The sequence below is a fragment of the Zeugodacus cucurbitae genome, chromosome 5 (assembly GCF_028554725.1).
Source record: "Zeugodacus cucurbitae isolate PBARC_wt_2022May chromosome 5, idZeuCucr1.2, whole genome shotgun sequence".
Taxonomy (NCBI): Eukaryota; Metazoa; Arthropoda; class Insecta; order Diptera; family Tephritidae; genus Zeugodacus; species Zeugodacus cucurbitae.
The window spans coordinates 44,738,213-44,750,010 of NC_071670.1; the positions used below are offsets into that span (position 1 = coordinate 44,738,213).

The 11,798-nt window shown below is 35.9% G+C and overlaps 1 protein-coding gene across 1 annotated transcript; it reads left to right on the forward strand.

Annotated features, from left to right (window-relative positions):
* The first annotated feature begins 1,773 nt into the window (after positions 1-1,773).
* On the forward strand, positions 1,774-11,394 carry LOC105213718 (uncharacterized). Its single transcript, XM_011186752.3, has 16 exons — positions 1,774-2,083; positions 3,289-3,432; positions 3,504-3,843; positions 3,912-4,114; positions 4,188-4,535; positions 4,599-4,761; positions 4,829-4,964; positions 5,032-5,242; positions 8,327-8,569; positions 9,303-9,446; positions 9,518-9,857; positions 9,926-10,128; positions 10,197-10,544; positions 10,610-10,772; positions 10,838-10,973; positions 11,038-11,394. Exons 1-16 carry the CDS (start codon positions 1,874-1,876, stop codon positions 11,249-11,251), a joined length of 3,546 nt encoding a protein of 1,181 aa, XP_011185054.2. The 5' UTR covers positions 1,774-1,873; the 3' UTR covers positions 11,252-11,394.
* Positions 11,395-11,798: the final 404 nt, after the last annotated feature.

Genomic DNA, 11,798 nt, shown 5'->3' on the forward strand with positions numbered 1-11,798 from the left:
TGGTGTTTTCAAAGTCGGTGACCAACATTACTCGAAAACGGCTAGACCGATTAGTCTCAAATTTTAACACGACCTTCTTAAATATATTTTTTAGTAATTAATCGTAGATTTTTTCTCTCCGATAAATATTTTTTTTTTATAAACAATTTAAGACCGAAATTTCGGTGGAGAATCGATTTTTTTTTTTTTGAAAAACCGCCATTTTGTCAAAAAATTTTATTTTGCTTATTCCTTCGATTAATTACTAGAGTTAACATTGTTTTAACGAAATCTGTTTGGTTTTTTAATTTCGGATGATCCAGTTCCGAGATATAGTGGTCACCGCAAAGCGTCTTTTTTGAGAGGAGCTCCTGGAGATCAACTGTAACTCTTTTTCAAATAAATATTTTTACTAGTACTAAGTCTTAAAATACAGTTAAAAGATACCATAATATGTGTATAAATTTTTGGATCAATAAATTAAAAAGTTTTCTCAGAAAAAATTCTGGAAAATTCACTTTTTTTCGGCCGTCTAACTGTATATAACCCCTTAATAAAATTTCCAGCAAATTTCTGTCACTTTCTGAACTCGAAAGAGGAGCTTATTCATCGTGTTTTTCAGGACATAAAACAACAATAAAAGAATCATAATTGGCAGAGGGAACGAGCAATATTGGTGGGAAAAAAAAAACAGGATAACAATGATCTCAATGCGACAATTCAGAATTTCCTTTCAAGAGTGTTGACACAGCTACAAACCACAATGATGTATCGACTATACCACAGAATTTTTAAAATCATTGCAATCACTTAATTTGCTATTAAATGAATGAATACAATATCCACACGATTTTAAACGTTTACAATTTTCCGTGCGTCTGGCTTTTGAATGACCATCAATAAATGTACACACAAGGCAAGACCTGTCAAGTTTTGCGGTATCAACTTGGAGTTTCACTATTGTATAAGGCTTTAAATTAATTAACTATATAACTAACTAATTTGTACAGCAGTGGACATTTTTTGGCCACATATATCATATATATATTTGATGTAGACAAGAATATTGCATTAATTTTAAATTTTTAACAATTCTAATTGTAGTACATATGTAGTTCATAATCTTAAATGTTACACATCATCAAATCATGTAAAAATATTTAATTCATTATCAAGGTCAGCGATCCCTCATATTTTGATCTGTGCTATAAAAATAATAATTATCTCTGTCAGGTATATATTTGACTTCGGCTTCGATTAAAATAAAAACGTTCAATGTACATAGATGTGTTCATCACCTTTTGGCAGCTAACAACAATTCGCTGAGAACATTATTGTACCTTAATGCGTAATTAAGTAAGTTTGCATATATAAGTTTATTAGATGAAATACCGCGCAGAGATACTCTATTATAGTACAAAAAGAAAATTATATATATAAAAAATATAATCCAGATATACCTAAAAAAAGAAATATAATCCAGATATACCTAAAGTTGACTGATCTCATTGATTCCATTTTTCAAGCCGAGTATGACATTGTACATAAAAACTAGTGCGATCTATAGATTCATGTTCTGAGAAGCTTTAATAAATTAAATCACTGTTTTCAAAGCTTAACATATGCTGTAAAGCCCCCGCTTCGTAATATCCGAAGTGATCTTCTTAGATGTGGCAGTTAGTAATTCTCCCTACAGGGTAATTGGTGATTACAACACATAGCTCTCTGTTGTGATAATGATAGCTGATCTACGGACGGCTAATTTGAGACAAAATATATATTTATTGCAATAGTGCAACAAATGTTAGTCGTTATCCGACCACCAAAGTGAAACGTTTAATAGTTTAGTGTGTCGCTATAATAGAAAATTAAAAGCTATATTAATTGCTCAACAATGGCTTTGAAATATTTAGTGTTTGCTATACTTGTTCTATTCGCCTGGAGTGATTTCACCTCGGCGCGTGTATCGGAGGTCTTAAAAGTGCAATTACCACACGGTGGGGTGCTGGTGGGCCGTCATTGGACCTCACATAAAGGGCGGAATGTACGCGCATTTATGGGCGTGCCATATGCCCTGCCGCCTGTGGGCAATTTGAGGTTTAAAGTGAGTTTAAAGTCTTTGAAATTGTGTTGTCTGTAGTGTATGTGATAAAGGATTATTGGAGATTGAAATTATAAGGATGTAGTGATGGCGCTCGCTTTTCGTTAATCACTTTCGAGCCACTAAATACGTTGTGAACGAAAAAACTATCTATCTACGAGGGCTGCTATATATATTTCTGACCTAATAATGAAAATAGGAATATTTATCAACGAAAATGGTTTCATTGTTTTTCAAAATATGCTCCATCAAGATTTATACACTTTTGCATGCGCTCAAACCAATTTTGGAAGCACTTTTTTTGAGCCTTTTTTTTGAGCGATTGTCAAATTGTGCGGGATCCAACGAGAACAAATCTTTTTTACGGCCAGGTGTTCATGCAATATCGAATGTATGCTGGTGAGAGAAATGCATAGGCATGCCTCTATCTGAAGGTATGTTACATGACGGTCTTGCATTATCAGTTCACGCACGGCATCGATGTTTTCTGGTACAACGGCTGTTTTTGGACGACCTTCACGGAATTCGTCTTTGAGCGAGCGTCGGCCACGATTGAATTCGTTGTACCAGTTTTTCACAGTGCTATAGGATAGTGCTTCATAGCCATACAAAGATTTTAGTTCATCGATGCACTCTTGTCGCGATAATTCACGTCGAAAGTTGTGAAAAATGATCACACGAAAATGTTCACGAGTTAATTCCATTTTTTGGTCGAGATGATTTTTTTAATTAGCTGTGATTAAATGACAAAGAGTGATGTTATGCTAAAAAATGTCAAACTTTCCAATGAAAATGTCAGATTGCTCCTGGCAACACTTAGTGTTGCCTAGGCCAGAAATATATATAGCAGCCCTCGTACTATTGAATCCAAGAGCAATTTAAATTTATTTGTTACTCTCTCTCTCGAAATTGATTATTTGCCTTGTTGGGATAATTTATCAAAAGTAAAAATATTTAGCGTAATTCTCACTATCACTTTTAATGCCATTTACAATGCTTCATACCTTGAGAATTTATTTACATTGAGCACGACCTTCATACACTTGACTCTTGATTTTTTCCCCATTCGTTAATTACTTCCTAAACAAATACAGAATGAATAACAATAAAAACAATCAGCATCTTTAAATAGAATACATTTATTTGGCACATACCTCCCCATCGAGCTTTGTATTTATTGATATGTTCTTTGTTTTTTGTTTACCTAGCCACCAGTACCGTATGGTTCTTGGTCTGGCGAGCGTCTAGCGATAAAAGATGCACCGCCATGCATACAGCGCGATCCACTTACACGCCAAACAGAAATCGTCGGCAGCGAAGACTGCCTTTATCTCAATGTCTATACGCCAGAGGTAGGTTTAATCTTGACGTAATACGTATAATCAGCACAAATCCTCATTTCTATTATTGTTGGACTTCGAAGAAACCGCGATCATCGAAACCCTTACCGGTTATGGTTAATATTCATGGTGGTGGTTTTATTAGCGGTACAGGCATGTGCAAATTGTATGCACCAGATTATTTACTAGATCACGATATAATATTGGTATCCGGCAACTATCGTTTGGGTCCACTCGGTTTCCTAAGCACCGAGACTTTGGATTGCCCTGGCAATTTCGGTTTAAAAGATCAGACGGAGATTTTACATTGGATACACAATAATATTGCCGCTTTCGGTGGTGATCCGAATAGTGTAACGATTTTCGGCGTTAGTGCAGGTGGCGCTAGTGTGACATATCATTTATTAACGAAGCAGTCGGAAGGTAGTATACATATTAGATAAAAAGTCTAAACCCCATATATTATACCACGGAATTTTATGTGTCTACAGGACTCTTCCACAAAGCTATAGCTCAGTCTGGTACGTACTACAATCCCTGGGCACAGCCAGAACATAAAGGTGTACCGGCAAAACGTGCACGGAAGGTTGCACAATTGGTTGGCTGTAATCCTCAGGAGAAATGGCAAGCCATACTGCGCTGCTTACGCAACAAAGAAGCCAGCGATATCGTTGCTACACTCTATGAGTTTTTCGTGAGTTTCACTACAGCTTATAATACGATCTTCAATAAAATCCGCTTATGCTATTATGTCCTATATACTTTAGGAATGGGACTTTGACCCCGTAGTACCATTTCAACCCGTTGTTGAGCCTCCACATGAGGGTGCATTCCTTACAGTTCTACCTCGTGATGTCGCTGTACCATATGGTTTCTCCTTACCGCTTATGATTGGTGTCACCTCGGAAGAGGGTTTAATGAAAACTTCACCCTTACTCACTATACCAGGTCTCTTAACTGATTATAAGAACCAAATTCAAAAGATTCTACCAATTGAACTGCAATACGACCATCATGCACCGGAAGTACAAGAGGAGATCACACGTCAAATAGAGCAGTTTTACTACAAAGAAGGACATAACTATGACAAAAACAATTATCAAAATTTGACAGCCGTAAGTGCGGCCAGAGGTCAAAAGTTCCCCAAAGTCCCATTTTAATGTATTACTTTTTGGCAGCTTTTATCAGACGCTTGGTTTGTAGCCGGTGTCGACGAGTACATTAAACAGCGTGTAGATGCTCAGAGCTCAAAACAGTTACCGCCCTCTTATGCATATATCTTCGAACAACGTAGCCCCTCTAGTTTATCCGAACTTTTCGGAGAAAGTGACGAATTTTTCGGTAAAAAAATTTCGGCTATCAAATATGTATTTCGTTCAAGTAATTTGAAAGATCCATTATTTTCCAGGTGTCTCTCATGCTGAGGAACTACAATATCTCTTTCCATTTGGTTTTAATCTCTTCGTAAGCTCATCACCCACCGAGAACGACATTAAATTGCGTGAGGCCTTACTGCAAATGTGGGTTAACTTCGCTAGAGAGGGGTGGGTCTTGAGTGGTTAATAGCTTTTTTGTATAATCTCTATTAAATTATTCAATTAATATTCACAGTAATCCCACGCCTGCTAATTCCAATTTAACACCCTGGAAACCCATCACGGGTTATCCTGTTAATTATGCACGTTTGGGCCACAAGATACCCGAAGAATTTACTGTACTACAAATGCAACATAATATGTATGGCGATCGTATGAATTTCTGGCGACAACTCAAAGCGCACATTCCAGCCGAACAACGGAAGCGACAATTACGAGACGAACTATAAATCGGTTATATTCGTTTACAGTTTGTGTTTTTTCATATTTTACTATTTTATAGGTCGTACTCATTGACGAGCTTTTCGCATATTTTGGGTACACAGTTGAACTTGCATAACTCGAAGTTCTCCATAACTCGAACTCTTGAATTGGCAATGGAAGTAAAGTAAACTCTCAAACTCAAAGTTTTTTTATGCATTATGGTGATTCGAGTTAGGGAAATTCAACTGTATTTTTTTTTGTGTAACTTTAACTTTATGGTTTTTGGGTTTTAATAAATTCTATATGCTAGCTTCCCATACAACTACATTTTTGATTTACATAAGTTTATTTGACTTTACAATACATAATGGAAACATGACCTACAAGAAAAGAAACATTACCTACCTTATTCTCAAATACAGTACTGTTCCTAACTCTCAATACTACAAACATATAGACATCCAGTTGATTTTATATCGACTATATCTGTCAATATTTGTTCATTAGTCTTCATTCATTTCGCCTAGTCATTCTTTACAATGTTAACAATTAACTGTTTAGTCAATAGAAAAAACATACATTTATTTTAAAATATATATATATACATATAAAGCAGTATACATGTAATGTGTATGTGTAAATTAATACCTTATAACTAGTTTAGCATTACAATTTAACCGTTCGCACTATGCGCTATAGTATAGCAAATATATACATACATATATTACAGTTATTATCATTGCATACATAAAAACTTCTACACCTACAACTATCTTAATGGAGATAATAACTATAAATAAACTAAAATTTATTATCGGTAAGTGCAAGTTTATACTGCTCAGCACATTTTTATTAACAATTGCATTAAAAATATGATAGCGGTATTTATTTAGTGGGGTAATTAAAACTAGGAAAGGTGGAAGGGGACATACACAATTTTCAATAAAGTGCTGGATAAGCTAATGTACTTTAGCTAAGCTTTTTTATATATCAGAGGCTATAAATATTATATAATAACAACGATCCGTTGTGGGAAGAGGGGGATGCCACCTGCCATCTGAAACCGATGCAATTCTCTAGCAGCTTCTTAAGTTGCTACGCTAATCACTTCATTTGCTTTTGTTCTGTTTAATAGTTTCGGTTGAATTTGGAATTGCGCATGTATTGGTGTATAATAAATTTAGTAAATAATACATTAAAGTATATTAAATTGCGTCAATAAATTGTAGTTTACTGTTGTTGGCTCAGGTTATTATAAAACTCTTTATTTTAAACACATAATTTTAATTAATTTTCCAAATTTTCAAAACATCTTTATGATTGACTTATAAAATTCTTATCAAATTTAATTGTTAATTGATTGACGGAATATATTTCAAACCCTACCCCAACTTTAACATGAGAATTTTGGAGTATGAACTGATCAGCCGTCTTCGAAACCGCCTCCACTACCATAAATCGCCCCTCCAAATCACATAACTCGGCATAATACTTACTCAAAAGTATTTCTTGTAGAACTTTTTGCCTAAAGCATAAATACTCGTCCATCTCTTAAGCGTGATCGTTTTTTATTGGTATACCCAAATGTGTTGATATAATATTTGGCTGCCATTCATCAATTATCTCAAATACATACATAAATTAACATTTTTATACCCTGAACAGGGTATATTAAGTTTGTCACGAAATGTGTAACACCCAGAAAGAAGCGTCGGAGGCCCTATAAAGTATATATGTATATAAATGATCAGTATGTTGAACTGAGTCGATTTAGCCATGTCCGTCTGTCTGTATATATACGAACTAGTCCTTCAGTTTTAAAGATATCGTTTTGAAATTTTGGAGATGTTATTTTCTCTTCAAGAAGCTGCTCATTTGTCGGAACTGCCGATATCAGGCCACTATATCATATAGCTGCCATACAAATTGAACGATCGGAATCAATGGCTTGTATGGGAAATTTGACGTGGTATCTTCACGAAATTTGACATGGATTACTGCTTAAGGTAATAATATAATCTCCGAAGAAATTGTTCAGATCGGTTAACTATATAACCTTAATGTTTCTAGCAAACAACCCGGCTAAAAAGAATTAGTAAAATGTTTTCTTTTTTTTACTTACTTTTTCTTACGTCTTTAGATTTGCTTAAACACATAGTTACTAAAAGAAATGCACCTGTGAAGGGTATATTCGCTTCGGTACAGCCGAAGTTAACGTTTTTTCTTGTTTTAACTAAATCTAGCCACACAATTTATTACACAGAATCGGATTTTTTTAATATTTTTTTTTCGTTAATGCTTGATAATTACTGTAAAAATATTTAATTCATTATCAAGGTCAGCGATCCCTCATTTTTTGATCTATACAATTATTAAAATAATAATTATCACTGTCAGGTATGTATTTGACATGGGTTTAGATTAAAAGAAGAACGCTCGAAATAGATGTGTTCATCACCCTTAAGCAGCTAACAACATTTCGCTGAGAACATTTTCATTCTACCTAAATATGTAATTAAGTAAGTTTGCATCTATAAGTATGTTGAATGAAATACCCCGCAGAGAAACTCTATTATAGTACAAAAAGAAATTTTGTCTCAAATAAGTTGAAGTTACTTATATTCGCCAAATACATAGACGTATATGAAATATAACACAGATATACCTACGATAAAGTCGACTGATGGTTTTTTTTCATTATATCCAATATCTAGACGAAACGAGATAGTATGCAATTTTACAGAAAAAACTACTGCGATCTGTAGATCTATGTAGATAAATGTTCTGAGGAGCCTTAATTCATTAAGGAATCACAGTTTTCAAAGCTCAACATTTGTTGTAAAGTCCACACTTCAAAACATCCGAAGTGATCTGATCTTCTTAGCAGTGGCATTCTTTTGAATTCTTTGAGTTCTCCCTACAGGGTAATTACTGAGTACACGACTCACTAAGTGTCTACTACAAAGCGCTCTCTGCTGTGATAATGATAGCGCATCTACGAACGGCTAATTTGCAAATATTTATTTATTTCAATAGCCCAACAAGTGTCAGTCGTTAACCGACCACCAACGTGAAACGTTCAATAGTTTATTGTGTCGCTAAAATAGTATAATAAAAGCTATATTAATTGCTCAACAATGGCTTTGAAAGATCTATTGTTTGCTACTATACTTTTTCTACTCGCCTGGAGTGATTTCACTACGGCACGTATATCGGAGGAGTTGAAAGTCCAATTACCACACGGTGGGGTGCTGGTGGGGCGTCATTGGACCTCGCATAAGGGGCGACATATACGTGCCTTCATGGGCGTGCCCTTTGCCCTGCCGCCTGTGGGCAATTTAAGGTTTAAAGTGAGTAGGAATTTTCTTACAAATAGTGATATCTGAAGTGTATGCAAATAAAGAATTATCGGAGATAAGAATATTGTAAAGGTGCTCGCTCTTCGTTAAGCATTTCATAGGCGTACTTATACTAAAACTACTGTGTTCCATAATATTGTTGCTCCACACATCTAATGTTCGCTCCGATATCCTACCGACACTGGGTTAGAAGGACACAAAACACCTCTGCCGATCTATAGAACTGTCTGTTAGATCTTATAGACAACTCTTTCCAAGTCAAGCAAAGTTTGTAATATTTATTCTTTGAATCCTAACAAAGCACCAAAGATTACCTAATTCCTCCACAATTAATACTGAATAAGAAAAGGTTTACATTTTGAGAGCTTGGTATACAGTGAAAAGTATGTATAGTACAATACTACTCAATCTCTACTGCTTACTATCTCTCTAAGTTGATTATTTGCCTCGTTGGGAACATTTATCAAAAGCAAAATATGCCAAGTCATTCTCACTATCAATCTTAATACTATTTGCAGTGCTTCAAACTTTGAGAACCTAAATACTTTGAGTACGACCTTCATTCATTCGACTCTTGATTTTTTTCCAATTCCTTAGTTACATCCTAAACTGAACTGAATTACAAAAAAAATATGTATGTATCTTTAAATAGAGTATATTTATTTGGCACATACCTCCTCGTCGAGCTTTGTATATACTGACATGTTCGTTTTTTGTTTGCTAGCCACCGGTACCGTATGGTTCTTGGTCTGGCGAGCGTCTTGCGATAAGAGATTCAGCGCCATGCATACATCGCGATCCATTCACACGTCAAACAGAAATCGTTGGCAGTGAAGACTGTCTTTATCTCAATGTCTATACGCCAGAGGTAGGTTTAATCTTGACGTAATACGTATAATTAGCACAAATCCTCATTTCTATTATTGTTGGACTTCGAAGAAACCGCGAACATCGAAACCCTTACCGGTTATGGTTAATATTCATGGTGGTGGTTTTATTAGCGGCTCAGGCATATGCAGCTACTATGGGCCCGATTATTTACTAGATCACGATATAATATTGGTTTCCGGCAACTATCGTTTGGGTCCACTCGGTTTCCTAAGCACGGAGACTTTGGATTGCCCCGGCAATTTCGGTTTAAAAGATCAGACGGAGGTTTTACGTTGGGTACACAATAATATTGCCGCTTTCGGTGGTGATCCGAATAGTGTAACGATTTTTGGTAACAGTGCTGGCGGTGCAAGTGTTACATACCAATTGGTAACGAGCCTGTCGGAAGGTAGTTTACAATTGAGATGAAATGCCTCAACTCCTCATTTTAAACAACGGAATTTTATGTGTCTCTAGGACTCTTCCACAAAGCCATAGTTCAGTCTGGTGCATATTACAATCCCTGGGCGCAGCCAGAACATAAAGGTGTACCGGCAAAACGTGCACGGAAGGTCGCACAACTGGTTGGCTGTAATCCCGAGGAAAATTGGCAAGCCATACTGCGCTGCTTACGCAACAAAGAAGCCAGCGATATCGTTGCTACACTCTATGAGTTTTTCGTGAGTTTTACTAATTTTTATAAACAGAACAACCGTTATAGTATATCTTTGTATGGAACATGCTTTAGGAATGGGACTTTGACCCCATGGTACCATTTCAACCTGTCGTTGAGCCTCCTCATGAGGGTGCATTCCTTACAGTTCTACCTCGCGATGGCGGTATGCCACATGGTTTCTCATTACCACTAATGATTGGTGTTACTTCGGAGGAAGGTTTACTGAAAAGTGTGCCCTTACTTACTATACCTGGTCTCTTGGCTGATTATAAGAATCAAATTAAACAGATTCTACCAATTCAACTGCAATACGACCATCACACACCGGAAGTTCGAGATGAGATCACACGTGAAATAGAGCAATTTTACTTCAAAGAGGGACATAACTATGACAAATACCATCATCACAATTTGACAGACGTAAGTGAGACCAGAGGTCAAAAATTCCCCAATTAGCCCCATTTTAATATATTACCTTCTGGCAGCTTTTATCTGACGCGTGGTTTATAGCTGGTATCGACGAGTACATTAAGCAGCGTGTAGAAGCGCAGAACTCAAATCAGTTACCGCCCTTTTATGTATACATCTTTGAGCACCGCAGCCCCTCTAGTTTCTCCGAGCTTTTCGGCGACAGTGACGATTACTTCGGTAAAAATTTAATCTGCAAGATATTTAGTTCCTTAAAATGATTTGGAAGTTCCAATATTTTTTAGGTGTCTGCCATGCGGAGGAACTGCAATATCTCTTTCCGTTGGGTCTTAATCTATTCGTAACCTCATCACCCACCGAGAACGACATTGAATTGCGTGAGGCCTTACTGCAAATGTGGGTTAATTTCGCTAAAAAAGGGTGGGTCTTGAGTGGTTAACAGCTTTTTTGTATAACCTTTATTAAACTTATTTAATATTCACAGTAATCCAACGCCTTCAGATTCTAACTTAACACCCTGGGAACCCGTCACGGGTTATCCTGTTAATTATGCACGTTTGGGCCACAAGACACCCGAAGAATTTACTGTACTACAAATGGAAAGTAATATTTATGCCGATCGTGCTAATTTCTGGCGACAACTCAAAGCTCACATTCCAGCCGAACAACGGGCGAAGAAATTACGAGACGAATTATAAAGTGACTTGATACCTTTGTTAAGTATCACAATTTCTATGTCCTATTAATCGATAGTCTTTCTTATATATCGATAACATTTTTTATGTAACTTTAGCTGTGTGGTTCTTGGGTTTCAATAAATTATATTCGATGATGTTAATAATTAGGCAACTTTTTTTAGAAGTTCTGTAACTGTAGTAACAAGTAACTTGTAACTTGTGGTAACAAAAATTCTTTCATAAAATATATTTTCCGCTCCGGTGGATCATCTATTTGTTTAACTTAAGCAACAAGTCGGAGTCTTCGTCTTTTCTTTCTTACAAGCTAGATAGCGCTATCGTCAAATTTCGGTCAAAATTTCGATTCAACTCTTTTCTGAAATATAATAGTTACATATATTGCTAATGGGAAGCGAAATATCATTGCAAACTAGCATTAGCCGCTAGATGCCGCTGGTTGTTTAGAAAATAAATAAATAAAAAATATATAAATTAATTAATTGGTAACGAGCCTGTCGGAAAGTAGTATACAATTGAGATGAAATGTCTCTAGGACTCTTCCACAAAG

Excerpts from the sequence above, each read along its gene's own strand:
- LOC105213718 (XM_011186752.3), top strand. The coding sequence starts at position 1,874 with ATGGCTTTGAAATATTTAGTGTTTGCTATACTTGTTCTATTCGCCTGG. Across the intron at positions 4,762-4,828 it reads AGAAAGTGACGAATTTTTCG|GTGTCTCTCATGCTGAGGAA; the intron begins GTAAAAAAATTT and ends ATTATTTTCCAG. Across the intron at positions 10,773-10,837 it reads CGACAGTGACGATTACTTCG|GTGTCTGCCATGCGGAGGAA; the intron begins GTAAAAATTTAA and ends AATATTTTTTAG.